General features: G+C 44.1%; 2 protein-coding genes across 2 annotated transcripts; one reads left to right on the top strand and one right to left on the bottom strand.

Annotated features, from left to right (window-relative positions):
- Positions 1-318: 318 nt before the first annotated feature.
- Positions 319-8,678, bottom strand: shld2 (shieldin complex subunit 2). The gene is made up of 11 exons (XM_083922874.1): positions 8,537-8,678; positions 5,540-5,710; positions 4,417-5,231; positions 3,721-3,871; positions 2,929-3,036; positions 2,638-2,832; positions 2,367-2,513; positions 2,052-2,258; positions 1,406-1,649; positions 1,168-1,280; positions 319-1,044 (listed from the first exon to the last, which is right to left on the bottom strand). The coding sequence occupies exons 2-11, from the start codon at positions 5,700-5,702 to the stop codon at positions 839-841; spliced, it is 2,349 nt and encodes a 782-aa protein (XP_083779000.1). The 5' UTR covers positions 5,703-5,710; positions 8,537-8,678; the 3' UTR covers positions 319-838.
- Positions 8,368-27,316, top strand: LOC310953729 (glutamate dehydrogenase, mitochondrial-like). Its single transcript, XM_083922863.1, has 13 exons — positions 8,368-8,901; positions 14,332-14,412; positions 14,858-14,913; positions 16,364-16,427; positions 16,934-17,028; positions 18,920-19,099; positions 20,122-20,259; positions 21,388-21,525; positions 21,727-21,807; positions 21,931-22,054; positions 22,163-22,254; positions 22,502-22,564; positions 23,236-27,316. The coding sequence occupies exons 1-13, from the start codon at positions 8,508-8,510 to the stop codon at positions 23,353-23,355; spliced, it is 1,626 nt and encodes a 541-aa protein (XP_083778989.1). The 5' UTR covers positions 8,368-8,507; the 3' UTR covers positions 23,356-27,316.
- The last annotated feature ends 166 nt before the right edge of the window (positions 27,317-27,482 follow it).

Genomic DNA, 27,482 nt, shown 5'->3' with positions numbered 1-27,482 from the left:
GTTCACAGAAATTCCCATTTTTACACTTATTTTTAATAGACGAGACGAAACCCAGATTATAAATGTGTTTGCAGACGATCACCTGTTTTATTTATATAACACAGACATGCTTCTCGTGTTGTCAAAATGGTTTTATGATATTCTGACGCTTGATCAGACAATCTGTAAGAGTCAGTGCCAATTAATTAGAAAACATCCTGATAAGCATTTTAACTGTGATTGGTTCGGTCGCATGGAAAACTTCTCAAAATTTTCCCCACCGCACCAACAACGTAGTTAGTGAAGCCAGAGTTTATTAAAAGAGTGTTTTAAAGTCTTACCTACTGGCCCCTGTACCAGCTCCTCTCATAGTAAAGTCCATTACAGTGGATTACCAAAGTCAATCCCAAAGGAAGGAGCCCATTGGTGCTTTGTTGTGTGTGTAGGGACTCTTCTCATGCTGCTGCAGAGGTTTGCTGTTATTTTCAGCAGTATTAGTGGTTAAAAAAGACCTTTGAATGCCTTCACCGTGCTGCCCCGAGCTAACCACTGTTAGCCACGTCCGGCTGTTAGAGACTCTCCTGGATTTCTCCGTTAATAGTTTATACTTGAAAGAAACTGTCTCGATGGCTTATTTGATGTACTTAAGACCATGGGATGAGAAAAAAGTGTTAGCACAGAGCAGCTAACAGAATTAGGGCTACCGTTGTCTGAAATGGACGTTCGCTTGGCAAACGGCTCCAAATTTTCTCCGTCGCACGTAACCAGACTGATCTGCGAGTAAAATACAATGGAGCTTAAAGATCAGGATGGTTTCACCAGGTTCACTGAGCAGCTCAACACATCCCAAAGACCCATATCAGGTCCAACCAGCTGGGATTGGGTCAGAGTGTTCGCTGGGGAACTGAAGGTCCAGCAGTGTAATGTCCTGATTGATGGGGATGCTGTTTTCGTCGCACAGGAAGTTGCTCCGGACAGTAATGACAAAGGTTTTCCTTGGGAGGGAGAGGAGGCTCTGGATCTTCTCTGCTGCCACCTGGATGTGCTTCACATCTGAGCCTGGAGCTGAGATACACACACACACAAAAAGGACTCTGTGTGAACTCTATGAACTCTAAACTCATCTTGGACGAGGATCCCTTAATGTATTTTGTTTTAAATTGAATTACAATTGTCATGAAGTCCCACCTGAGCTCCTGTGGAGTTTATCAGGTGGAGCTTCGAGGATCTTCTGCAGCGCAACAGGAGGAACCTGAACACACACCTGAGTGCTGCCCCCCCTCACAGTCAGCACACCTGGCCTGAAACACACACACGTTTTTTGTAACCCTGCCAACCAGAAGAGATCAAACCACCTGACTGGATGCTGCTGTCACTCAAACAAAAGTTCGACAGGACTTTAAATGAAGTGACGCGATGATCGTACCTGTAGTAGCGGCGCACGGCGGTGTGGGGCAGGCAGGGATAACAGGGGCTGTAGATGCCGTTGGCGTCGGTATCGAGCTCAGTGGCGCAGCGACCGCAGCCCGTGTAGGTGATGTCGCCACCCAGCGCTGCCAGGATACCATCCGGTGGCGTGGAGCTGTCCAGGACCAGCTGAGGTGCATTCTGGGCGGGCGGACCTTCCTGGAAGTGGAAGGCGGTGACCTGGACTCTGAGCTCCACGTCACCTGGTGGAAGACGCGGCAAAAAGATGCTGTTCAAACTGGATGTCATGGAAACAGTTTTATTACATGTATACGGCCTTGATTTACTTAATTTTATCAGAATATGCAAAGTTGTTTTACTTGTGGTGTGCCTCAGGGTTCAGTTCTAGGGCCCATATTTAGCCATGCTTTTTCACCCCATGGTTCTAGGGACATGGTACAAGAAGGATTGACATTTCAGGGATTCAAGATGCCCACAGGATGGATCTTATTAGGTTCGCAGTACTTTGACATTTGCAGTTTTGTGGATTAAAATGTCTCGACACTACAGGGAGTTCATTACAGCCCGGAAAAGTGCACCGGACTGCATTCAGGCTCTTTGCGACGTCTGTTTCAAGTGACGATCGACTGTCCTCTCAGACTCACCGCTGTATTTCTGAGACAGCAGCGTGTCGAGGTCCAGCTCCAAACTGCTGTTTCCTGTTCGGACGGGTCGTGGTCGGAGGAAGTCCTGCGCTCGGCGGTCGGCAGGGTCCAAAGGCTGGAAGGAGCTCCAGGGGGTGGAGTGCAGCTCGGGGAGGTCAGAGGTCAAACCCTCCCTCACCAGAAGGACGTGGAAGTCCCAGACAGCCGCTGAAGGAGAACGAGGGCTGAGTGAGGGCGGAGTGATACGGCTGAGCTGGTCCTTTCAAATGAGTGTCTTCACGTTCGTATGATACCTGTTTTTGTGTGTTTGTGTACCTCTGTCTTTGTTGAAGCGAGGCAGCCAATCCACAGCTGCTCCCCACAGCAGCATCGCCCCCTGGTGGCCGCCCGGCTGCTCCACAGTCAGAATCGCCTGCGGCTGAAGAGCCGACCTGTAGCGAGACTCTGCCTCACTCCGCCACGCTAACAACCAAACATTTCATTAGTATCATCTTCAAAACGCCAGAAACAGCCAAAACATTTTAACCAGACACGGCAGAGGAACAGGTTTGTCTCATCGCTCCAGATGAGTTTTAACGCCACTCACCTGCACTGATGTGTGAGTGTGTGACACGCAGCAGGGCGTGAACCAGCGTGTTGACCCTCAGTGACCTCAGGGCGGCGTAGGGGAGGCGGTTCAGGTCCTGAGGGGGGCGGAGGTTCAAAGACACCAGCAGGGGGCGACGCTCCCGAAGAAAGCTGCACAGAGAGACGAGGGAGCGGGCATCGACGTGCTGAGGAGCTGGAGAGAGAGAGAGAGAGAGAGAGGGAGATGATTGGACCAGACGCCAGGAGATCAGAAGGCTGCTGATTGGTCGAACGGTTGGGTGGGTCGTACCCGGCGGAGAGCTGGAGGCAGTGATCTGTCCCAGGTTGAGTAGTTTGCTGATGAAGGTCGACTGCAGCACCGTCTCTCCTCTCCACTTGTCCTCATTCACCTGCAGTCCTGATCGCACAAAACAACGCACCGTGTCTAAACAACGTGTCTGCACCACGACAAAAACAGTTCGCTCTGGGAGCACGGTGATGTGGTGACTTCCTGTACGGTCGTACAGCGCGTTGTGGTCGGTTTAATTAGGTGTCTATAATAAGGGAAGGTCTGTTGGTGTTGTTTCTCATTCAGCAGGGCAGAGTTAAATGAAACTAGACGCTTTTTGGTCCCTTTTGCTTTAACGGTCAGCACCGTCGAGATGGTTTCTTATTGACTCGTCTAAGTCACGACTGTTTGACGTCCCGGCTCTAAAATGGAGGAACAAGCTCCCCATCGACATTCAGAAGGCAGAAAATCTACAAATCTTGCGCCGCAGGCTAAAAACCTATCTCTTTCGACTGCACCTTGGCTAAGAAGATGATGAGAAGTAAAAAAAAAAGAACTTATATGCTATGGATCGGCTAAACTGAAGCTAGCGCACTTACTTAATGGCTTGCTCTTCTGGTTTGTACCCTAACTGTTGAATGCACTAATTGGAAGTTGCTTTTGGACAAACAGCGTCAGCTAAATGAAATGTTATTGGTCAAAATGTTGTGTGAAGAGTGAAAAAAGAGACCAATCTCAGTATAAAGTGGCCGTAGTTGTGTTACAGTCTGACACCGTCATCAGCCACAGAGGATAAAAGCTGTATTTCTGTACCTTTGATGAGCAGAACGTCTCCAGGACTGACGGTCAACGCCCAGAACGCCGCCCGCCGCCACAGCACCACCTTCATCTCAACACCTGATTGGTCCGTTACCACAATGGACGCCAGAGGAACGGAGGTCCCTGCCGCTGAGCCGGACTTCACCTTTAATCCAACAAATCAAACACGTTACCTAACAGACGTTGGATGTTTTTGGCACTTACACTCATCAAAGAAGCATCAATCGAGTTTTTTCATGTTACAACTTTTAACGGAGAAATCCTGGAAACAGTGATTAGCTCGGGGCAGCACGGTGAAGGCATTCAAAGGTCTTTTTTAACCACTAATGCTGCTGAAAATAACAGCAAACCTCTGCAGCAGCATGAGAAGAGTCCCTACACACAAAACAAAGCAGCAACAGCGTAGTTAGTGAAGCCAGAGTTTATTAAAAGAGTGTTTTAAAGACTTACCTACTGGCCCCTGTACCAGCTCCTCTCATAGTAAAGTCCATTACAGTGGATTACCAAAGTCAATCCCAAAGGAAGGAGCCCATTGGTGCTTTGTTGTGTGTGTAGGGACTCTTCTCATGCTGCTGCAGAGGTTTGCTGTTATTTTCAGCAGCATTAGTGGTTAAAAAAGACCTTTGAATGCCTTCACCGTACTGCCCCGAGCTAATCACTGTTATGACGGTTCGTAGCACTTCCGCTCACCTTGATCTCCTTCAGGTGACAGGGGTGAACCACCGCCACCAGAACCGAGTACCTCACCGCACGCTTGACGCAGCGAATCAGAAGTGTTGTGGGGCCTCGGAGCCCGGTGGCGGCAGTACTGCCTGCAGGCGTCACAAGCGCTTCAGTCCTGAGGTTTTCTGAGATCCGCGCTTTCTTGAAATCGGGGGATTTGGACGGGGAGTCTTGGGCGACTGCAAACGCCCGCCACTCGGCCTCCTGGGAGCAGAGCACCCCGTCTGCGGTGGCCTCGATTACAACGCCCCCTTCCTGGCTGAAGAGCTCGGCGGAGGCTGCGAGTGACGGCGTTAAGGGGCTGAAGAGCTCCGGGGTGCTGGAGGAGACGGACGGTGGCGTTTGGGTGTGTTTGGGTGGAGTTTGAGGAGGCGGGGTTTTCTCAGGACTGGTTGCTGATTGGACGCCACACCTGCCTCTCAGGACTAAAGCCTGACTCAGAGTCCAGGTGGTGAGGAACTGAGTGTGAGCGGACAGAGGGGGGACGGCCGGTGACGACTGTTTGGAGCAACGCGGAGGTTCAGGTTCCGGTTGAGCTGCAGGGAAGCAGCCGTCCAGATACTCGTGAACCGAAGCCGAACACTGGTCTTCCTGTCCAGGACTTGAGTCTTCGTCCCGTCTCAGGGGTCTCTCTGCAGCTGCGTGATCGTCCAATCGGAGACTTCCCCGATCTGCCTTTAACTGGCATCCATGTGATCGTCGCCCTGACGCTCCTGTGGTCCAATCGGCGTCTACATTCTCACCGCGGGTTCTCTCCTCCGACAGACGAGCTCCACCCTCCACTGAAAAATTAACAAATAAATTTTTTCCCATTTTTTTAATTGAATTTTACGTTAAAACAACAAATAATAAATGAACACGGTCGATAAAATCTAATATAAATCAGAAGAAAAGAAGTATTTTATTCTAATACCTTTGACAGCCAGAACACTAATGTTATTTAAATGAGAATAAATTAAGTATTCACAATTATTAACGGACAGAAATAAATTGATACGCAAAATAAAAATATGCCAAAAAAGTCCAACATGTGTGTACTTAAATGTTTCAACGGGTGTTTCCATGGTTCATGTTTCCTTGAACGCCTCACCTGTCGCGGGCCTCAGGCGTCCGTCCTGCCAGGTGAGCTCCAGGTGTGTCCAGTCTGCGAGGGGACGCTCCTCAGCCTCCACCCCAGCTCCAGACACCGAGGCTGGGACTGAGGAGGGAGGAGGAGCCCCCAGGAAGACGTGGATCTTCGGACGGTCACACATTCAGTCGGCTGAGGAGGAAAACGATGGAAGTTTATTCAAGTTTTAATGATGAAGTTAAAACCAAGCACAGAGACTTCCTGTTTGATCCAATCAGGAAGCTCCAAAAGCGTCAGTTCTCAGAGTGTCCACTAGGGGCAGGTTTCATAACAGAGCAGTTTCTCATTGACCCCCATGACAACACTGGGGGGGGGGGGGGTTGTAACAGGATATTTGTCGGGAACCCTGCTTGCCAAACCTCTGGGTTTTTCTTTGCATCTTCTTTTTTTACTGAATGTCTTTCAACTGTAATCTTCTTCTTCTTCTTCTTTGAACATGTACTAAAAAAATCTAATCCAAAATCCTCAAATGTGCAGGTCTAATAAAGCATTCAGTGAGTGTAAATGCAAAACAACTATAAAAGAAATACAAAATGGCCAGAAGGAAGTGCAAAATGACTAAATATAAATGCAAAATAATCACAAAACTACTAAAAAAGGATGCAAAATAATCACAGAGATGCAAAATAACTATAAAACAACTACAAAAATGGTCAAAAGGAAGTGCAAAACAACTAAAAATAGATGCAAAACAATTAAAAAACAACTAAAAAACAACTACAAAATAGTCAAAAGGAAGTGCAAAACAACTCAAAACTACTAAAATAGTCAAAAGGAAGTGCAAAATGATTAAAAACAGATGCAAAATAATCACAAAACAACTAAAAAAGGATGCAAAATAATCACAGAGAGGCAAAACAACTATAAAACAACTACAAAAGGATCAAAAGGAAGTGCAAAAGGACTCAATCTAAGTACAAAACAACTTAAAACCGATGCAAAGTGACAAAAGTGGACTTTGAGTGTGGGTATCTGGTTCAGGGTGGGGGCCCCCTTCGGGTCCGTGCCCGGGGCCCCGTGGTCTCGCCGTCCGCCCGTGGCCTCTCGGTGTGTCAGCACTTTCTGCACAGTGACACTCTCCGCTGCTGCAGCTGCTTGCGTCAGTCTGCAGAACCTGCTGACACATGATCTTTCCTGTCTGATCGGAGCCTCGGCACTGAACTGAGCTCCTGCGCAGAGAGAAGCAGCGCGGGGACCCTGACAGCGCCCCCTGGAGTCTGCACACGTCACTACAGCACCAGTGTGAACACATGAATGCATGAATGCATGAATGCATGAATGCATGTTCATCCTCTCTCCAGATCAGACAGATTTTACTGTCTGCTGAGAGACGATGCAACGTCTCATTTAATGAGCGAGGACTAAGTTTAGACAAGAAGACATCTAAAACCACACACACACACACACACACACACACACACACACACACACACACACACACACACACACACACACACACACACACACACACACACACACAGGCACGCACAAACACACACACATACACGCACATACACACACAAACACACACACACACACAAGCACACACGCACGCACGCACACATACACACACACGCACACACAAACACACACAGACACGCACAGACACGCACAAACACACACATACACGCACATACACACACAAACACACACACACACACAAGCACACACGCACGCACGCACACATACACACACATACACACACAAACACACACAAACACACACACACACAAGCACACACGCACGCACGCACACATACACACACACACACACACAAACACACACAGACACGCACAAACACACACATACACGCACATACACACACAAACACACACACACACACAAGCACACACGCACGCACGCACACATACACACACATACACACACACGCACACACACATGCACACACACATGCACACACACACACACACGCACACACAAACACACACACACACACACACGCACACACACATGCACACACACATGCACACACACACACACACGCACACACAAACACACACACACACACAGTAAAGTTAAATGCCTGGAAAAAAAAGTATTTGATTTCAAAATAAAAGCCCCTAATCTATGGTCAATATATATTAATAAAATATCAGGAAAATATATTTTAAACGTCACTAAAGTAATTAAAATATTTAGAAAATCGATTTAAAACGTCAGGAATCATTAATAAAATATCAGAAAAGACATTTAAAAAGTCAGTAAATATATTAAAATATATTTAAAACGCAGTAAATATATTAAAATACATTTAAAAAGTCAGTAAATATATTAAAATATATTTAAAAAGTCAGTAAATATTAATAAAATATCAGAAAATATATTTAAAAAGTCAGTAAATATATTAAAATATATTTAAAAACTCAGTAAACATATTTAAATATATTTAAAAAGTAAGTAAATATTAATAAAATATCAGAAAATATATTTAAAAAGTCAGTAAATATCAGAAAATATATTTAAAAACTCAGTGAACATATTTAAATATATTTAAAAAGTCAGTAAATATATTAAAATATATTTAAAAACTCAGTAAATATATTTAAATGTATTTAAAAAGTCAGTAAACATATTTAAATATATTTAAAAACTCAGTAAATATATTAAAATATATGTAAAAACTCAGTAAATATATTAAAATATATTTAAAAACTCAGTAAATATTAATAAAATAACCGGAAACAAAAGCGGTCTCGTGACGTTTTAAATCCAGTTTTTAAACGGTTTCAACGGCTGCCGCACGCGCACACCTCACGCGGTGTCACGCAGCAGGAAGGGGCGGCGGGAGGCGGAGCCGCCGCTGCGGGGAAAGTGTTTGTATTCCCCGCTCCACTTCCTCACGTTCCCCTGAACACCCTCCGCCTCTGATCCGACTCAACCGTCGGTAAAGTTCGTAAAAACGTTAAAAATGTACCGGTACTTCGGGGGGCTACTCACCCGGGGAGCGGGCAGCGTCCTGGCCGCGGGTGCTGACTCGGCTCTCCCGGCGTCCGCGTCCCTGCTGCGGCACCGCGGCTACAGCCAGGCCGCCGACAAGGACGACGACCCGAACTTCTTCACCATGGTGGAGGGCTTCTTCGACCGGGGCGCCGCCATCGTGGAGGACAAGCTGGTGGAGAGTCTGAAGACCCGGGAGAGCCCCGAGCAGAAGAAGAAGCGGGTCCGCGGGATCCTGAGGATCATTAAGCCGTGTAACCACGTCCTCAGCTGCAGCTTCCCCATCAAGAGAGACAACGGCGAGTGGGAGGTGATCGACGCCTACCGGGCTCAGCACAGCCAGCACCGGACACCCTGCAAGGGAGGTGAGCCCCGGAGGAGCCGCGCAGCACGGTTATACCAGGAAACTATATATATGTTAAAGAAATGTTAGGAAAATATATGAAAAGTATCTGGAAAGTATTCATAAAATATCAGGAAACTTTATATGTTAAAAAAAATATGAAAAGTATCTGGAAAATATTAGTAAAATACATTTTGAAAAATAAATGAAAAATATCAGTAAAATATATGAAAAGTATCTGGAAAGTATATGAAAAGTATCTGGAAAGTATTCATAAAATATGAGGAAACTTTATATGTAAAAAAAAAATATGAAAAGTATCTGGAAAATATTATTAAAATACATTTAGAAAAATAAAAGTATCAGTAAAATATGCATAAAATATCCTGTAAATAAATGAAAAGTATCTGGACAATTTTAGTAAAATACATTTAGAAAAATGACTGGAAAATAAATGAAAAACATCAGTAAAATATATGAAAAGTATCTGGAAAATATGCATTAAATATCAGGAAAATATTAGTTAAAAAAAAAAAAAAAATGTCAGTTATATATACCAAAAGTATCTGGAAAATATCATTAAAATATTAGGAAAGTATATTAATAGTATCAGAAAATATTATTAAAATAAATAAAAAATGTCAGGAAAATATATTGAAAGTATCTGGAAAGTATTCATAAAATATCAGAAAAAATATGTTAATTTTTTTAAAGTATATTTAAAAGTATCTGGAAAATATTATTAAAATAAATAAAAAAATCTGGAAAATATTATTAAAATTTTAGGAAAGTATATTAATAGTATCAGAAAATATTATTAGAATAAATAAAAAATGTCAGGAAAATATATTAAAAGTATACAAAAGAATACCAGGTAAATATATAAAAAGTATTTATATAAAATCAGGAACATGTGAAAGTAGGGATCGACTGATCGACCGATGACCAACACGACTGCCAATTTTTTTGAGCTGATATTTGGGGACGATTTTACTTTTTTCCCTCTCAATTGACGTCATAAAAATTAGACAGTGATGTTAACAAATGTTACGAGTCTCAATAAAAAGCTTAAAAAAGTGACTCCAACAACACCCTGGACGCCGTCTGTGAATAATGCCATCAGCCGATACAAATACACGTAAAAATTCAAATATCAGCCGATAATATGGTCAGGCCGATGTAGCGGTCTATCACTAATGAAAAGTATATTGAAAATATTAGTAAAATATATGAAAAATATCAGGAAAATACATTAAAAATATCTGGAAAGTATATGAAAAATAATAGAATTGAAATATATGAAAAATGTCGGGAGGATTTCCCAAAATAATAGAATTGAAAATATATAAATATGTCAGGAAAACACCCCGAAAAAAACCCTCAGGAAATATTAATAAAACATCAGGAAAATATATGAAAAATGTCAGAAAAGTTTCCCAAAATAATATCCTTACAATACTTAAAAAAACTCAGTAAAAAAAACAATATCAGGAAAATAATATCAGTCAAATATCCAAAAATGTCAATTAGCAAAATGTGTAAATAACATCAGGATAATATCCCCAAATCTGAATGAAATATCTGTAAAGTACATAAGACATATCTTGAGTATTAAGAGACACTGAGTGATGATAAAGTGCTGTTGGCTACATGTTAGTGCTGCAGAGTAAACACCATTTAACTTACTGCAGTAAACACAGTAAACAGTGAACAGACAGTGTTCGTAGGCGTCTGTTATCACCTTTTTATTTTTCCAGAGAACAACAGAGAACAATAACAATGTAAAACCAAACGTATTCTCATCAAACGTCTCGTTTTCAAAACAACAACGTCGAGATTTCAGGACGCAGGAAACCGTCACCTTCGTTTTTGCTCAGAAATAAAGACGATTATCCAAATCTATCGATGCTTCACTAACGATAATCAGCCCAGAGTGTGTGTGTGTGTGTGTGTGTGTGTGTGTGTGTGTGTGTGTGTGTGTGTGTGTGTGTGTGTGTGTGTGTGTGTGTGTGTGTGTGTGTGTGTGTGTGTGTGTGTGTGTGTGTGTGTGTGTGTGTGTGTGTGTGTGTGTGTGTGTGTGTGTGTGTGTGTGTGTGTGTGTGTGTGTGTGTGTGTGTGTGTGTGTGTGTGTGTGTGTGTGTGTGTGTGTGTGTGGTTATGTAATGCTCCAGGTTCTGTACGTGCTGAATGAGGAGCATACAGGTTTCATGGTGGTGAGGTTTCCTCCTCTGGCAGGAATGCTGAAAGTCCGGTCAGCTGCTTGTTCCTGTAAAGAGTGTGTGTGTAGAAAAAAGAAGGAGGGACCATGCGCGGACATTTCAAACAATGGCGGTGAAAGGTTCACGTTGGTGTGATGCGGAGGTGGAGTGTTTACTGCAGATTTGGTCGATGAAAAGATTCAAAAACAGTCGACAAGACGCACAAAAACTCCGAGGTCTACGGAAAGATCTGGAAACAAAGCCACGCATCGCCATGACGTCATCAATGCGTGTGACGTGTTACGGCTGAGACGTATAGGCAGCAAGAAGCATTCTCCGAGGCCCAGGTAGAGTGAGTACAAAGGTACGGACGGACAGTGGGAGGGCGCCCTAAATCACTGGATTGATTGTAAAAAAGAATTAGTAGGTTAATACATTAAAAAACAACTATAATTCATTAAATTTGTAGCTCGGTCAGTTAAAGCAGCGTTGCAATGACATAAAAAATGAAATGAATCCATGTTTTCATGTGTTTCCACTGCAGCGTTGTTACCTGAGTGTCCTTTAGTTAGCGTGCCGGTTGGTGTTTAATCAGACCAACCTTTAATACGTCCCCTCTCTGCAGTAAACTGTCACAAAACATCACTTTGGTCGTTTAAATCACAGTAACATCCGATTTAATGTGGTGAGAAAGTGAAATCACCAGTAAACTGAATATACTGAATGTAAATATATGGATCAGGCGCTACAAAAGTGTGAAAATGCACCTTTAATGCGTGCAAAGATCTTTAAATTGGGTTTGGAAAAAGGTGAAACTCCTCTTCAAACTGTGCAGGTGTGTGAAGCGTCAACGTTTCCCCGACTAAAACACTTAACACCCTCAAAGTTCTGTAAGTTTGGACGTAACCTGCAGCTCCACTGTCTGTGCAGGAGCATGCAACCGTGCTGCTGTGACTCCAGTTTAAGCGTGTTTGGGTCCTGGTGCTTTTATACGGGAGCGTAACTGCTGGACGTGTGTGTGTTGTGTGTGTGTGTGAACGCAGCAGTAATGACTAACTGTGTTTGCTCTGGAGGTGACTGTCCAGCAGGTAACTGATCCTGCTGGACTCTGCTGCTGCTGCTGCTGCTGCTGCTGCTGCTGCGGTATTTTTAGTTTAGTGCAGGAGCTTTTTTTTTAAAGGGGGAGTTCAAACACTCTGAAGTGCGTGAGGTTCTTATCCAGCGTCAGTGTGTTTACGACAGTAGATGGAGACACACAACCTGAGAAATACACCTTTAAAAAGCAAATTTCAGTCAGACACGTACACGAACTGATGAAGCCTCTTGGATGAGAGGGGAAACGTCTTCTCAGACCAGGGGTCTGTAACCTTTACTAAGGGCGCACTCACACTGTCCATCCGCACCGTGCCCCAGCACGGTTCCCGGCTAAAGTCTAGTTCGTTTGTCCAGTGAGTGCAACCGTACCGTGCCTAGGCCCGTTTGGGAGAGGTGGGCTTTTGTAAAGCACGTCTGCACGTGTACGAGCACGAGCGTGTGCACGTGTACGAGCACGAGCGTGTGCACAGCGGATCTTTGTTTGTTTCCTTTTTTCACCAAAACTCAACTGTTGAAATGATCGATTTAAGGTCATCTCTCTCTCTCTCTCTCTCTCTCTCTCTCTCTCTCTCTCTCTCTCTCTCTCTCTCTCTCTCTCTCTCTCTCTCTCTCTCTCTCTCTCTCTCTCTCTCTCTCTCTCTCTCTCTCTCTCTCTCTCTCTCCCCTCTCTCTCTCTCTCTTTCTCCCTCTCTCTCTCTCTCTCTCTCTCCCCCTCTCTCTCTCTCTCTCTGTCTCTCTCTCTCTCTCACAATTTCAAGTTCAACAAAGCTTTATTGGCATGACTGTGGTTCACAATATTGCCAAAGCTACAGAATTACAGAAAAAAGTAACGATGATGATGATAACAACAACAACAATAATAATAATAATGATGATCACAATAACAACGATAATAATAATAATGATGATCACAATAACAACAATAATAAGCAGCATATCAGAGTGCAGGTAGGAACCCAGTCAGGATCAGCTGGTTCATGTGGAGGAAATCATGTCAGATCTGTCTCTCTCGCTCTCTCTCTCTCTGTCTCTCGCTCTCTCTGTATCTCTGTCTGTATCTCTCTCCCTCTCTGTCTCTCCCATCATACGGCGTGATGACGTATAGGCAGCCTGAAGCATTCTCCGAGGCCCAGGTAGTGCGAGTACAAACGGGCCTGGAGGGGGGGACAAGGACCCTAACCAAACATTAAGGCTTTAGATGACGGTGATGAAACACTTGAGTATCTCTTTTTTCCCCTGGACAGCGATGTGAACATCGGACGTGCCCGCGGAGGAGTTGAAGGGTGTGGTTGCTTTGTGTTTTTTGCGGGCGAATGAAAGTCTTTGTTAAAGGGGTGTGTTACGATCACCACACCCAGACTGACTCACTCCTCTCACGTCGTTCTGCTTCCTCCCTCTCCCTCGCTCCTCTTCTTTCCCCGCTGAAGTTTGCGTTTTTTTATGTGTGTTTTGATTCTTCGTCTCGTCCTCCTGCTAAAAATAAATAAAAAATCATCATTTGAACCTGTGGCGTTAGAAAAAAGTGTAAATAAGTTTCTTCTCTCTCTCATTTTTCCGTCCATCTCTCTGAGCTGCAGCCATTTTGTGCAGATTCCCCTGCAGCAGACTGTATTTGCAGTGATGTGTGTGAACAGGCCTGCGTGTCTTGGCTCCGCTCCAGACTCATTTGCAGCTTCAGACCAAACTCCCTCAACTCTCTGTGTGTTTTTCACTTTTCCACTGGCGAACAAACATTAACATCCGTCAGTCAGTTTGAAGATAAAGCTCCAAAAATGCCAAAAATGTGAATGAGCCCTGTAAAAATAACTTAAAAGAGATGGAAAATAATTTTAAAATGACCAAAAAGAGATGCTAAATAACTAAAAATGAGCATAAAGAGATGCAAAATAACTAAAAATGACCACAAAGAGATGCAAAATAACTAAAAATGAGCATAAAGAGATGCAAAACATGTAAAAAATGACCTTAAAGAGATGCAAAATAACTAAAATAGATACAAAACAATGTCAAAAACCTGTTTATTTCGGCTGTAAAGTTGGACATTTAAACTCTTTTAGTTCAAATAATGAACTGCAGTTGTTTTCAGTGTTTTCTTTACTTTTTCATTTTGTCACAAATGTAGAAATAACCCCGATGTGTTTGTTGTTTGTGTGTTTCAGGAATCCGCTACAGCACAGACGTGTCTGTGGACGAAGTGAAAGCTCTGGCCTCGCTGATGACGTACAAGTGTGCTGTCGTAGGTGAGCACACGCACGCACGCACGCACGCACGCACGCACACACACACACACACACACACACACACACACACACACACACACACACACACACACACACACACACACACACACGGCTGCCTGTAACATACTGTTGCACGCACACGTCCTTGCGTGTAGCGCTCTCTACAGAAGAGTCTCTTACGTGCAAACGTGCTTTACAAACGGCCACCTCTCCCAAACAGCCCAGTAAAACCTCCCGGACAGTGTGAGTGCGCCCTAAATTAACTTTTTGTTGAGGTATGCTCTACAAATTAACTTTCCTTTCCTAATAATAAGCAAAACAAATACTTCAACAGTCAAGAATCCCAAGTGTTTGAGATGCTGAGGCTGGAATGTGCACGCGGTGTTGGGTCATATGGTGAAGCAGCTGTTGTGTTGTGGTGTTAAAATGCAGTGATGTGTTCCAGATGTGCCGTTCGGTGGAGCCAAAGCCGGAGTGAAGATCAACCCGAGGAATTACTCCGTAAGTGTAAACACATGCGTCTCTCATCTTTCTCTTTTATGTTAAAAAAATCCTCGGGGGAAACACAAAACAGCAGCAGCGTGTTCCTCTGAATGCTGATAACAGTCGACCCCGTCCACCCCGACAGGAAACGCTGAGCCATCAGCTGGCAGAGAGACGCGCTTTCTCTCCAACATGATGAGTCCAGGACTTTCTCTCTCTCTCTCTCTCTCTCTCTCTCTCTCTCTCTCTCTCTCTCTCTCTCTCTCTCTCTCTCTCTCTCTCTCTCTCTCTCTCTCTCTCTCTCTCTCTCTCTCTCTCTCTCTCTCTCTCTCTCTCTGGCTAAATGTTTGCTTGACCTTCGCTCTCTTTTGCATTTTCCCTGCTGCCACAACGCATCAGTGTTCACGTCTGCAGCTCCTGACCCGTGCCGCACCTCTGAGCTTTTTGAGGGGGAAGGAATTCCAGGAATTAGATTCAGTTTAAAGTGTAATTCCGGCGTAAAATCACCCTTTTTATGGCATGAACGTACATCAAATAAGCCGTGGTGACAGTTTTTTTTGTTGATCACCTGCTGTGTTAACAGAGAAATCCTGGAGAGTTGCTAACAGCCAGATATTGCTAACACTGAGTAGCTTGGACAGCACGGTGAAGGCATTCAAAGGTCTTTTTTAACCACTAATGCTGCTGAAAATAACAGCAAACCTCTGCAGCAGCATGAGAAGAGTCTCTACACACTAAACAAAGCACCAACAGCGTAGTTAGTGAAGCCAGAGTTTATTAAAAGAGTGTTTTACAATGCTACGAGCTTTAGCAGCCAGCTTCATGCATATTCAGAGGAAACCAAGTCGATTACCGAAGGCACTGGAGTTCAGATCAAGGAGGAAACTATTGAACTGAACTCTGTCAAATCATTTCTTTGCTTTTACAGCTGTGTTTCCATCAGTAGTTCAGGGTTTCTGCAGGTCCTGGAGAATCTTAAAAGCCGGTTTTATCACAAAAGAAAAAGCCTGAGACAGTATTAAAAGGAGTGCCAAAAGGTTGCACCTGAACGCACCTCAAAGACTGCAGCTGAAGTCTGACTAGCGTGTACGTTCTGCACCTGCACGAGAGGAAATGTCTCTCAACGTCGTCTTTATCCGTCATTCAAAAAGGGAAACTGGAAGAGCGACAGGACGCTAGTTAGCCAGTTAGCATACAAACAATAACACAAATAATTAGGAACTGTTGCTGCTAAAGAGCTCAACGGCTAAAAATCTGATATGACGAGTTTGTTTTTGATCTCACAGCCTCTTTTTCTCAGTTTTCTTGGTCTCAGTTTTCTTAGTCTCAGTTTTCTTGGTCTCACACCGACGGCTCTGTTCCCGGCAGCCTGGCTCTGTATCTTTTCTGTTTGATGTGGAAACGTAAATGTTGTTGTTGGGAAGCGTCGTTAACATTTGATTGAAGTGAGTGATTTGTGTGTTTTTAGGACAACGAGCTGGAGAAAATCACCAGGAGGTTCACCATCGAGCTCGCCAAGAAAGGCTTCATTGGTGAGTGAACGGCATCGCTACAGGACGCAGTCTAGCACTTTATAGTATTCTAGTTTTTATCAATATCAATATTTCATCCTCAGCCATCACACTGACCGATCTGTGAAATCACTTCAAGACACGTTCACACTCATCTTTGAATCTTATGTTGAAGTCGTAGGATTTTTGTGGTTAAATGTTTCGGATTCAATCCTTTTTTTATGTGTTTTTGATTTTTATTGGTATTTTTCTTCTTGTTTTCTTCATTTGTTTTAATATTTTAATGCACAAAATTGTGTCTTTGGTGTGTGGTTAATAGAAACTCAAAGAATTGCCTAAATTTAAAGATTAAAGACACTTTTAGACGTTTTTTGCATGTAGTCAGTTAGTGGTATTGTTGTTTTTGTTTTTTTTAACAGTTTTATTGTCCAATATCCACGTTTTTTAACATCAAATATCAATGTTTTTTTAGCGTTGATATCCACATTTGTATCGCCCAAACTCAGCGTTTCTTTGTCCTTCTACAGGACCTGGAATCGATGTTCCCGCTCCGGACATGAGCACCGGGGAGAGGGAGATGTCCTGGATCGCCGACACCTTCGCCACCACGATGGGACACTATGTGAGTCCCAGCTCTGACTGTTGCTCTGGATTTACAGTCAAACAACACAACACAACCTCCCCTCAGATGATAGATTACAGACAGGAACGAGGGGTGGAAGGGGAACTTTGTTTGCCGCTGTAACACCTGTGCGCACGTTTAAATGCAGCTAATTTTGAACGTGAAAACATGAAGTTAAATAAAACTTAAAAGTAGCGCCTGCACTAAAGCAGGTGGGAGCTGAAATATCTGGGCACCACTGCTGTAAACATGAACCTGTGCAGAACAGACAAAAAGACAGATCCACCCATTACCTGTGAGGACGTTCAGACAACGCTGCAATGCTTTCTGGGTCATTCTGTCTCTTATTTTGAAAAGCAGCAAACTCCCGACTCTTTCCTCAGCGTTGGCATCAAAAAAAGTTTTATTTTTGCTTTTTTTTTTGTCATCATCTTGAAAACATGTGCAGTGTAAATAAACTCCAGACGTTTACGCTGAGCTCAGAGTTGTTGTTGCCGTAGTTACACAGTGGCTGCAGTTGTTTATGGTTTCCTCCCCCTGCCCCTGTTTACTTCCTGTGTTCGGTTGTTCAGGAGCTTCTGATTAAAGTGTCAATGAAGCATCGGTCAGATCAACAACCAGGGAGACGCTGACGTGTTCTTTGCAATGTGAAAACAAATAAGTAAGAAACCTCCAATCACAGGCATGCAGAGTTTTCCTGCATTTCCTGGAATTTATTCAGCGAGTCTGCAATCACGTAACCTGTGTTTGCTACTTTATTTCACATCTTGGAAATGGTTTTTATACTAGCTCACTAATTAATTGCAGTTAGGATTGGAGTTATTCACTCAATGGGAAGCTGGATTAGCATAAGATCGTTTTAACTTTCTATTTCTTGCTTTGGGTGGCGACTTCCCTTTATGCAGGGGTGTCAAAGTGATCCAGTAAAGAGTCGCTGTGTCTGCAGGTTTTCATTCCAACCAATCAAAAACACACCTGATCCAACAAATCAACTGTGTGAAGACAGTTCAGGTGATTGAGTAAGTCGAGTCAGGTGTGTTCTTGCTTGGGTGGGATGAAAACCTGCAGCCACACGGCCCTTTACTGGATCACTTTGACACCCCTGCTTTAGAGAGTTTGAGGTAGATTTTTTTCTAGAACTTGTCGATAAATCCAGAAACTTTATCATGAATCTATTTTATGTCAGTGCGGCTGCTGTGGAGCAGAGTTTTGTCCCGGTCTGATACGACTGGGAGCTGTGTTGTTGTGGATACGACCTGTCGTTTGGTTACTGAACTCTTGTTGTTGTTGTTGTTGTTGGTCGTTGGCAGTCAGACCCCCGCGTCCTACTGTCTCGGGGACCAATGTCCAAGGTAAAGATCCTTCTTTTTAAGGCCAAGTCCACACGAACACGGGGATTTCTGAAACTTTTATCCCGTCCACACCACCCGTGTGATTAAAAATATCTCCCTCCACATGAAACCGGTCAGCCGGTCACGTCTAGAGCGCTCCACACGTCTCCATGGATACAACTGACTGTTTACTGTCGCACAGTGTGACGTCAACAAGAAATTCCTCGGCTTCCTGTCCACACATGACTGCTGAAACCAAAAAGTTCAGCAAAAAACTCTGGTTCCAGGCGCCCACAGCTGCGGTTACGTGTGGATGAAAGGCCGAACCGTGCAGAGACACACGCGGTTTCAAAGATACCCGCGTTCGTGTGGACGTCCCCTAAATCTGCTGGGATCTGTAGGTTGGGTTTTCTGGCTCCCTGGGTTTGTCTGTGGGAAACCCCAGTTATTAGGGCGCTTACCTTGGTCTCTGTTGGTACCTGGGACGTAGGAGTGAGGGTGTCCTTTCGCTGTGTCCTGATTCAGGCTCCTGAACGTCTGTTTTTTTTCTCCCTCTGCAGGACATCAACGCTCACGCCTGCGTCACCGGGAAGCCCATCAGTCAGGGAGGAATCCACGGCCGCATCTCCGCCACCGGCCGAGGAGTTTTTCACGGCATCGAGAACTTCATCAACGAGGCGGCGTACATGAGCCAGCTGGGGATGTGTCCCGGCTTCCACGACAAGACCTTCGTCATCCAGGTACAGAGTCTCTCATTGGATAACGGCTTTTACCGTTTGGGTTCAGCTCCTTCTTCCTCTCTCCTTCCTCCCTCCTTTCCTATCTCTCCTTCATCCCTCATATCTCTCCTTCATCCCTTCTCTCTTTCCTTCCTCCCCCTCTCTCCATCCTCCCTCCTCTCTCCTTCCTCCCTCCTCTCTCCTTCCTCCCTCATATCCCTCCCTCTTCCCTTATCTCCTCCCTTTATCCTCCCTCCTCTCTCCCTTTTCCCTTGTCTCTCCTTCCTTCTTCCTCTCTCCTTCTTCCCCTCTATCTTTCCTTCTTTTCTCATATCTCTCCTTCCTCCCTCATATGTCTCCTTTCTCCCTTCTCTCTTTCCTTCCTCCCCTCTCTCCTTCCTTCTTCCTCTCTCCTTTCTCCCTCATATCTCTCCTCCCTCCTTCCTATCTCTCCTTCCTCCCTTCTCCCTCCTTCCTCCCTCATATCTCTCCTTCCTCCCTCCCTCCCTCCTGTTATTAATGTGACAAAACTATATTTTCAGTATCAGACGAGCGACTCTTCTGGACTTTAAACAGCCGTTGTAGGATTTTGGATTCATAGCAGCGACTTATCCTGGATGAAAAACTGTTCCTCACCCTTTTTCCGTCCTTGAGTCCTCATCAGACCCCGGCGTCCCTATAACCCTGCGTGATGAGTCATCAGTGACTCACCGAAGTTTCCCCCCAGTTAAATTACAGTCGGTGCGACCCACTACACAGAGACCTCAGGACTTTAATTACACCACATACATTTAGATCGTTGTCTTTTCCAGTCGAACCGTCTGAGAGACGGAGTTAAAGTGTCTGACAAAGTGCTCTTGAGCAACACGCTTATACTGGTAATCCCTGTGATTATAAGGGAAACGCCCAAACTTAAAGTGTTTCAGCATCCAGGGTTTGTTTGTCTGCAGCTCTGAACCACATTTCATCATGAGCTGTTTAAAAACACAAACGTTAATCTGATGGTGGCGCAGGTTTAACTCTGCCCTCTGCTTCCTTTGCAGGGTTTCGGAAACGTGGGTCTGCACTCCATGCGTTACCTTCATCGCTTCGGGGCGAAGTGTGTCGGAGTCGGAGAGCTGGACGGGAACATCTGGAACCCCAAAGGCATCGACCCCAAAGAGCTGGAGGACTACAAACTGGTGTGTACTGGTGATAAAGTAACACATAAGACTACAAACTGGTCTGTACTGCTGATAAAGTAACAAATATGACTACAAACTGGTCTGTACTGATGATAAAGTAACAAATAGGACTACAAACTGGTCTATAATAGTGATAAAGACTACAAATAGGACTACAAACTGGTCTGTACTGCTGATAAAGTAACACATAGGACTACAAACTGGTCTGTACTGCTGATAAAGTAACACATAAGACTACAAACTGGTCTGTACTGGTGATAAAGTAACAAATAAGACTACAAACTGGTCTGTACTGGTGATAAAGTAACAAATAAGACTACAAACAGGTCTGTACTGGTGATAAAGTAACAAATAAGACTACAAACTGGTCTGTACTGGTGATAAAGTAACATATAGGACTACAAACTGGTCTGTACTGGTGATAAAGTAACAAATAAGACTACAAACTGGTCTGTACTGGTGATAAAGTAACAAATAAGACTACAAACAGGTCTGTACTGGTGATAAAGTAACAAATAAGACTACAAACTGGTCTGTACTGGTGATAAAGTAACAAATAAGACTACAAACTGGTCTGTACTGGTGATAAAGTAACATATAGGACTACAAACTGGTCTGTACTGGTGATAAAGCAACAAATAGGACTACAAACTGGTCTGTACTGGTGATAAAGTAACAAATAAGACTACAAACTGGTCTGTACTGGTGATAAAGTAACAAATAAGACTACAAACTGGTCTGTATTGGTGATAAAGTATCAAATAGGACTACAAACTGGTCCGTACTGGTGATAAAGTAACAAATAGGACTATAAACTGGTCTGTACTGGTGATAAAGTAACAAATAGGACTATAAACTGGTCTGTACTGGTGATAAAGTAACAAATAGGACTATAAACTGGTGTGTACTGGTGATAAAGTAACAAATATGACTACAAACTGGTCTGTACTGGTGATAAAGTAACAAATAAGACTACAAACTGTTCTGTACTGCTGATAAAGTAACACATAGGACTACAAATTGGTCTGTACTGGTGATAAAGTAACAAATAGGACTATAAATATGATTAATATAAGCTATCAAACTAACTAACTAAGCGTAATTATTGTTATTTTCCGTCTCCAGGCCAACGGGACCATCGTGGGCTTCCCAAATGCGACACCGTATGAAGGAAGCATCCTGGAGGCCGACTGTGACATCCTGATCCCCGCCGCCGGCGAGAAGCAGCTGACCAAGAGCAACGCACACAAAATCAAGGCCAAGGTAACACACACACACACACACACACACACACGCACACGATCACGATGTGCCATTTCTCCAGTTTTAATCTCATTACAAGCTGAATATTTTTGTCGTTCAAACTGAATAAACTGTAACTTTAGACTCTAGAAAACGTCTGGATAGGGATCTTTTTTTCCCATCATGCCTCAGTAAACTGTCCTGGTGTGTGGGTGTTTTCAGATCATCGCTGAGGGAGCCAACGGTCCGACCACGCCCGAAGCCGACCGCATCTTCCTGGAGAGAAACATCATGGTGATCCCGGTGAGCGACCTTTTTAAATCTGTCTCTCTGTAAAAACCATAAAATGTCACTGGGACGATTGTGTCTTATTCCGTTTCCTCTCCTCGTGTCCTCGTCTCCTCGTGTCCTCGTCTCCTCCGTCAGGACATGTACCTGAACGCCGGCGGTGTGACGGTGTCCTACTTTGAGTGGTTGAAGAATCTGAATCACGTCAGTTACGGTCGACTCACCTTCAAATATGAGCGGGACTCAAACTACCACCTGCTCAGTAAGTGAAGCGTTTCACGCCTTTGTTTACGTCCATGTTATTCTCTGTGACATCATCACAAAGACGACCAATCAGCCGACTCTCTGCTCTCTCTCTCTCTCTCTTCAGTGTCGGTCCAGGAAAGTTTAGAGAGGAAGTTTGGAAAACATGGCGGTGCCATTCCCATCGTCCCCACCTCCGAGTTCCAGGCCAGAGTCGCTGTGAGTACAAAAATACTACTACTGTTACTACTGTACTACTGCTGCTACTACTACTACAACAACAACAACTACTATTATTACTACTACTACTACTGCTACTACTACTACTGCTACTACTATTACTGCTACTACTATTACTTCTATTACTACTACCAAGACTGCCACTACTACTACTACTACTATTGTTACTACTACTACTATTACTACTACTACTGCTTCACATTGTAAACACGTGTTTTGGTTGCAGGGAGCTTCAGAGAAGGACATCGTTCACTCAGGTCTGGCCTTCACCATGGAGCGCTCTGCCAGGGTAACACACACACACACACACAGAATCACATGGGTCGTCATTTCATGCTGCAGGTGAACGCAGCTTTAGCGTCTGCAGGATCTTTTATGAAGACTTCGTCCTGAGAGGAAACAAACTTTTCAGACTTTAACCTGATGCAACTGATGTTTGTGTCCACAAGAGGGCAGCAGAGACACACTGTTAACAACACCGATATATGGCTCCTCTCCTCCTCTCTTGTCTCCTCCTCTCGCCTCCTCCTCTCCTCCTCTCTCCCCCCTTGTCTCCTCTCCTCTCTTGTCTCCTCCTCTCCTCCTCTCTCCTCCTTTCCTCTCTTGTCTCCTCTACACCTCTCCTCCTCTACACCTCTCCTCCTCTCTTCTCCTCCTCCTCTCCTCCTCCTCCTCCTCCTCCCTTGTCTCCTCCTCTCCTCCTCTCTCTCCCCCTTTCCTCCTCCTCTCCTCCCTTGTCTCATTTCTCCTCCTCTCCTCCTCTCCTCCTCTCCTCTTTCCCTCTCTTGTCTCCTCTCTTCCTGTCCTCTCTCCCCTCCTCACTTGTCTCCTCCTCTCCTCCTCTCTCCTCCTCTCTTGTCTCCTCTCTTCCTGTCCTCTCTCTCCTCCTCCTCTCCTCCTCTCTCCTCTCCTCTCCTGTCTCCTCCTCCTCTCCTCCTCCCTTCTCCTCCTCTCATGCAGCAAATCATGCGAACAGCCAACAAGTACAATCTTGGTCTGGACCTGAGGACGGCGGCCTACGTCAACGCCATCGAGAAGGTCTTCCAGGTTTACAACGAGGCCGGCCTCATCTTCACATAGAGACACGTCCGTCTGTCCGTCACCCGTCTGTCCGCCACCCGTCTGTCCGTCACCCGTCACCCGCCTGTCCGTCACCCGTCTGTCCAGCACCCGTCTGTCTGTTACACGTCTGTCCTTCACCCGTCTGTCTGTTACACGTCTGTCCTTCACCCGTCTGTCTGTTACACGTCTGTCAGGATTTCTTCAACACAATCAGAGTCCAGCGTTTACAGTCTTTGCACAGCAGCAGTGTGAATGAATCTCTCTTTTTCTTTGTGTCCATTCCTTCTTCATCACGTCTGTTGTCCTCTTCTTGTTCTTCTCCATCTTCGTCTCTGTCTTCTTCCTCTTCTTCGTCTTCTTCGTCTCCGTCTTCTTCTTCTTCCTCTCCATCTTCTTCGTCTTTTCCTTCTTCCTCTCCTTCTTCGTCTTCTTCTTCTTGTTCTTGTTCTTCTTCTTCTTCTGTCGGTTTCACAGCTTTAACGTCGCCGCGCTGCTTTAAACGCTTATCAAACCAAATGTGTAGCGAACTTCTCCAAATATATAAAAGCCTTAATAGTTACAGAGTTACTGTTTCACCGTTTGCCTGCAACAGTATGTGGCCAAAAGTATGTGGACACGCACAACTTGAAACAACCTTTAGTTATTAAGGTAAGCACAACGTTTTCACATTAATTTAACATTTTCTCTCGTGAATTATTGGATGATTTCAGGTCTTGCTTTGAAATTATTCAAACAAAACAAAGCTAAAACGATGAAACGCGTCAAAAGTCCAAAAAAAATGTATTCTTTAATATTTTTGAGAAGGAATTCATTTAAAAGTCCTTTGTTTTATGCATAAATGGCTTCTGAGATGTTAATATTTTCTGTTTTTCTTCGTCTTTTATGAAAGTAGACTGGATTTTTGGGGGTTTTTGACATTTGAAGACGTCACTTTGGGAATTCAAGTGTCCAAAACGCAAAGAAATCCTGTTTTTGTGAAAGATAACGGAGACAAACAGACAACATGAACATCTGAGGAGTTGGAAACGGAGCATTTTTGCTTTATGAATGAAAAATTAAGCTTCATTTTCAGTCAGTTTGTTAAATGCAGTGGTTCTCAGTCGTTTTATCTTTCAGCATCTTTAAAAAGTGTTTGAATAATTACTAAAAGACCTGAAATTACACCGTTATTGATTTACAATAAAACAGAGAAAAGATGCAAACCTCCACACTGGAGCAGCTGGAAGCGTTTCAGCTTGAATAACAATTAAAAAACATTAAAATTACAAACATATCGAGCGTCCACAAACTTTTGGCCCCATTCTGTATCTGCACGTTTGCCTTCAGGTCAAAAGCTTCTATAGATCTTTCTTATTTTTGTATAACGCCGTTTACACGTGCCTCAGGACTTTGATACTCACTGCCTTATGGAGTTTACTTTGTTAAAGGAGCATTCTGCTGTTTTTGATCACTCAGTCATTGATTTGAGTCATTTTTTTAAAGGGAATAAACGTTCAAATTTTCTGATTTCAGCTTCTAAAACGTGAATGTTTTCTGTTTTCTTTCCTCCTCCGTGACAGAAAATGTTAATATCTTTGAGTTGTGGACAAAAATGAGACATTGAAGGACGTCATCTGTCGTTTTATAGAGCAAACAACTGATTGATAAATCAATTAAATAACATACGGATAAGTGATAATGGAAACAATCCATACTTTCGCTTCATTTCTATAAAAATTAACCTTATTTATTCATTATCAATTGATTTTCAGGTTATTTTCCAGATTGTTTTCTTATAAAATGTCAGAAAATTGTTAAAAATGTCCCAGTTTCTCAAAGTCCAAGGTCTTTAAATGTCTTATTTTGTAAATAACCCAAAGATATTTAATTTAATGTGACATAAAACAAAGAAAAGCAGGGAAATCTCCATATTTGAGAGGCTGAAAACAGGATTTTTGCATGAAAAAATAACTTTGATGACTAATCGAATTATCAAAAAAGTCGATTAGTCGGCTAATTCTTGCAGCTCTGACTCGAACAGAGTGTACGTTTTGTTTATTATTACTTTAATCTGCATTTATAACGTCTCTGTGCAACACATCCACAAATGAAACACTACAGAAATAAAACGCATGTTGGTTAAAACACGACGACCCTCTGGAGCGATCCTTTTATCTCTCGCTCCTCGTCGAACGTTTACACTCGACTTTAAAACCAAAAAGACTTTTGTCCCGACGCGGTTGCAGCTCGTGCTCATCTATGCGGTTAATCTGAGCGATGTTACCGTCGGCCCGTAGCCTCCGAACGCGATCGCTCTCTCCAAAGTCTCGTTCAAATGTGTAAACTCGCTGCGTGAAGGTGGACGTCCTCGGACAGACTTTTTAAAGACTGTGTCCAAAAAAGAAATCAGGACAACAGACGTTCCTCCGAAGGGTTCGTCAAAGGGAAAATTCTGATCTGTTTAAGTGTGGTTCTGGACGGTCATCAGTCCACGGCCCTGTTTACACAACAGCGCTCCCGTGGCTTTCGTTTAGACGGAGACGGCGTTCTTGGGGCTTAAACACGTGAAAAAAGTAAACCCCCCTCCAGAGTGTAAATGTTAAAAACGCTCCACCGTCGTGTTTCTGCGTAAAGAGGTAGAAACAATAAAGTGAGCTCTGATCTGCTCACGCTGGCTCTCGTGGCGTATGTGTTTCCGTAACATCCGTGTGCAGAGTTCAGGTAAACAACAACAAACACGTGGGACTGTTTCCATCAGTGGGACGTTCAAGTGTCCTGGGTGGAGCCGAGGCGGTGGGAGGCTGCAGACCGTGCTGCAGATCCCTGTCACACTGTACGGCGTCCTGCTTCTCCGCTGTTAGGGAGAGAAGGAGAAGGACGTTTCCCAGCATGCACCAGCTCTGGGTGCTGTTGTGTGGCAGTGCTTCACAGCTCCACCTACACACCTGACGTGCACACTACACCCAATTTACACACTTTTGCGTCACCGTGTGCACGCAGACTCCCCCCAAAGACGCTCGACTAAACGCGGAATAAAAAGTGCGAACTCAACGCCACTTTAGTGTTTCCTTTCTACATCGCCTCCGTCTGCACAGCGCCTAAGCGTACGCTGTATTTAGAGTGTTTCACGTTGCTGTCAAACGGCTCTTTAACGACGGGGACCTGAAGCCGTCTTCGCTCTCGTCAAAGCCACCAGACTCCATCGACAAAAACAGTCATTTAACGTCACAGAGTAAAAGTCGCTGCTCTACCGTCGCCTCGATCTGTCCGTTTGTTTGTCGGTGTTATCGCGTGACGTCGCTGAATCCGAACTAACCCTACGAAACGCCACAGTCGCACAATAACGCAAACGCACTAACCGACTGAAGCAGACTGTGTTCTGTGTGGTTAAATCGCCGTTTTTTGCTAATGGAGTCTGGTGGTTTTGAGGAGAACAGCTTCATAAGGTGACACAGGTGGTCATATAATAGCTTCTACACGGGCTAGGGGTTAAATACTTCAAACAACCACACTTTTACGCACTCGAACGATCCCTTTATGTTGGAAAAATGGCGAAAAATGTCCCGTTTTAACACCGAAAGAGACATTTTTAACATCCGTCGTACCTGAGCTTTACTTCCTTCCGCAGCGAGTTTATATTTAACGTAACTTTCCGAGGGTTTCACCTCTACCTAACTATGCAAACCACACCGATAACACGTCACGCACCGCGGAGGCCTCTGCGTGACGCTAACCGGTCAGCAGACGCACAAACCAGAGAGGAAAGCTGCGTCGTGGCGCCCCCTCTCTGCCGGGCCGTGAACTGCGGCGCACAGGGACTTCTGTTCACGGGTTAAATCTGTTTTTTTTTTGGAAACCTTAAAGAATCAAGTTTACCTCTCAGGGTAGAAATGGGACGCTGTGTCTGTGCGTCCGCTCTGATGTAAACTGCTGTGTCAGGGGTTTTTACGCCTTTTTGTTTCAAATGTTACAGCGAAATAAAGAACAAAAACTAAACATGTTCATGTGTTTTTTATTTATTATTTTAGGTTTTTACGAATAACGAATGTTTGGGAAAATGCTCGACAGGTGTTTCATCATGTAAACTGAATTTTGTTTGATATTTAAATGAAATAATCTCGTATCTGATGATGAAGGTAACGTGAACGTTTGTTTTGTTTCTTAAT

The sequence above is a fragment of the Echiichthys vipera genome, assembly GCF_963691815.1.
Source record: "Echiichthys vipera genome assembly, chromosome: 11".
Lineage (NCBI taxonomy): Eukaryota > Metazoa > Chordata > Actinopteri > Perciformes > Trachinidae > Echiichthys > Echiichthys vipera.
The sequence above is the reverse complement of the archived record's forward strand: the minus strand, read 5'-3'. Positions and strand labels throughout refer to the sequence as shown.

Bases quoted from the DNA above. Each gene is read 5' to 3' on its own strand.
- shld2 (XM_083922874.1), bottom strand. From the start codon at position 5,702: ATGTGTGACCGTCCGAAGATCCACGTCTTCCTGGGGGCTCCTCCTCCC. The intron at 2,514-2,637 runs GTGAGTGGCGTT...TTTGGTTGTTAG, and splicing joins ACACTCACACATCAGTGCAG to CGTGGCGGAGTGAGGCAGAG. The intron at 1,045-1,167 runs GTGGGACTTCAT...TGTGTATCTCAG, and splicing joins TAAACTCCACAGGAGCTCAG to CTCCAGGCTCAGATGTGAAG.
- LOC310953729 (XM_083922863.1), top strand. From the start codon at position 8,508: ATGTACCGGTACTTCGGGGGGCTACTCACCCGGGGAGCGGGCAGCGTC. The intron at 21,808-21,930 runs GTGAGCGACCTT...CTCCTCCGTCAG, and splicing joins GAAACATCATGGTGATCCCG to GACATGTACCTGAACGCCGG. The intron at 22,055-22,162 runs GTAAGTGAAGCG...CTCTCTCTTCAG, and splicing joins CTCAAACTACCACCTGCTCA to TGTCGGTCCAGGAAAGTTTA.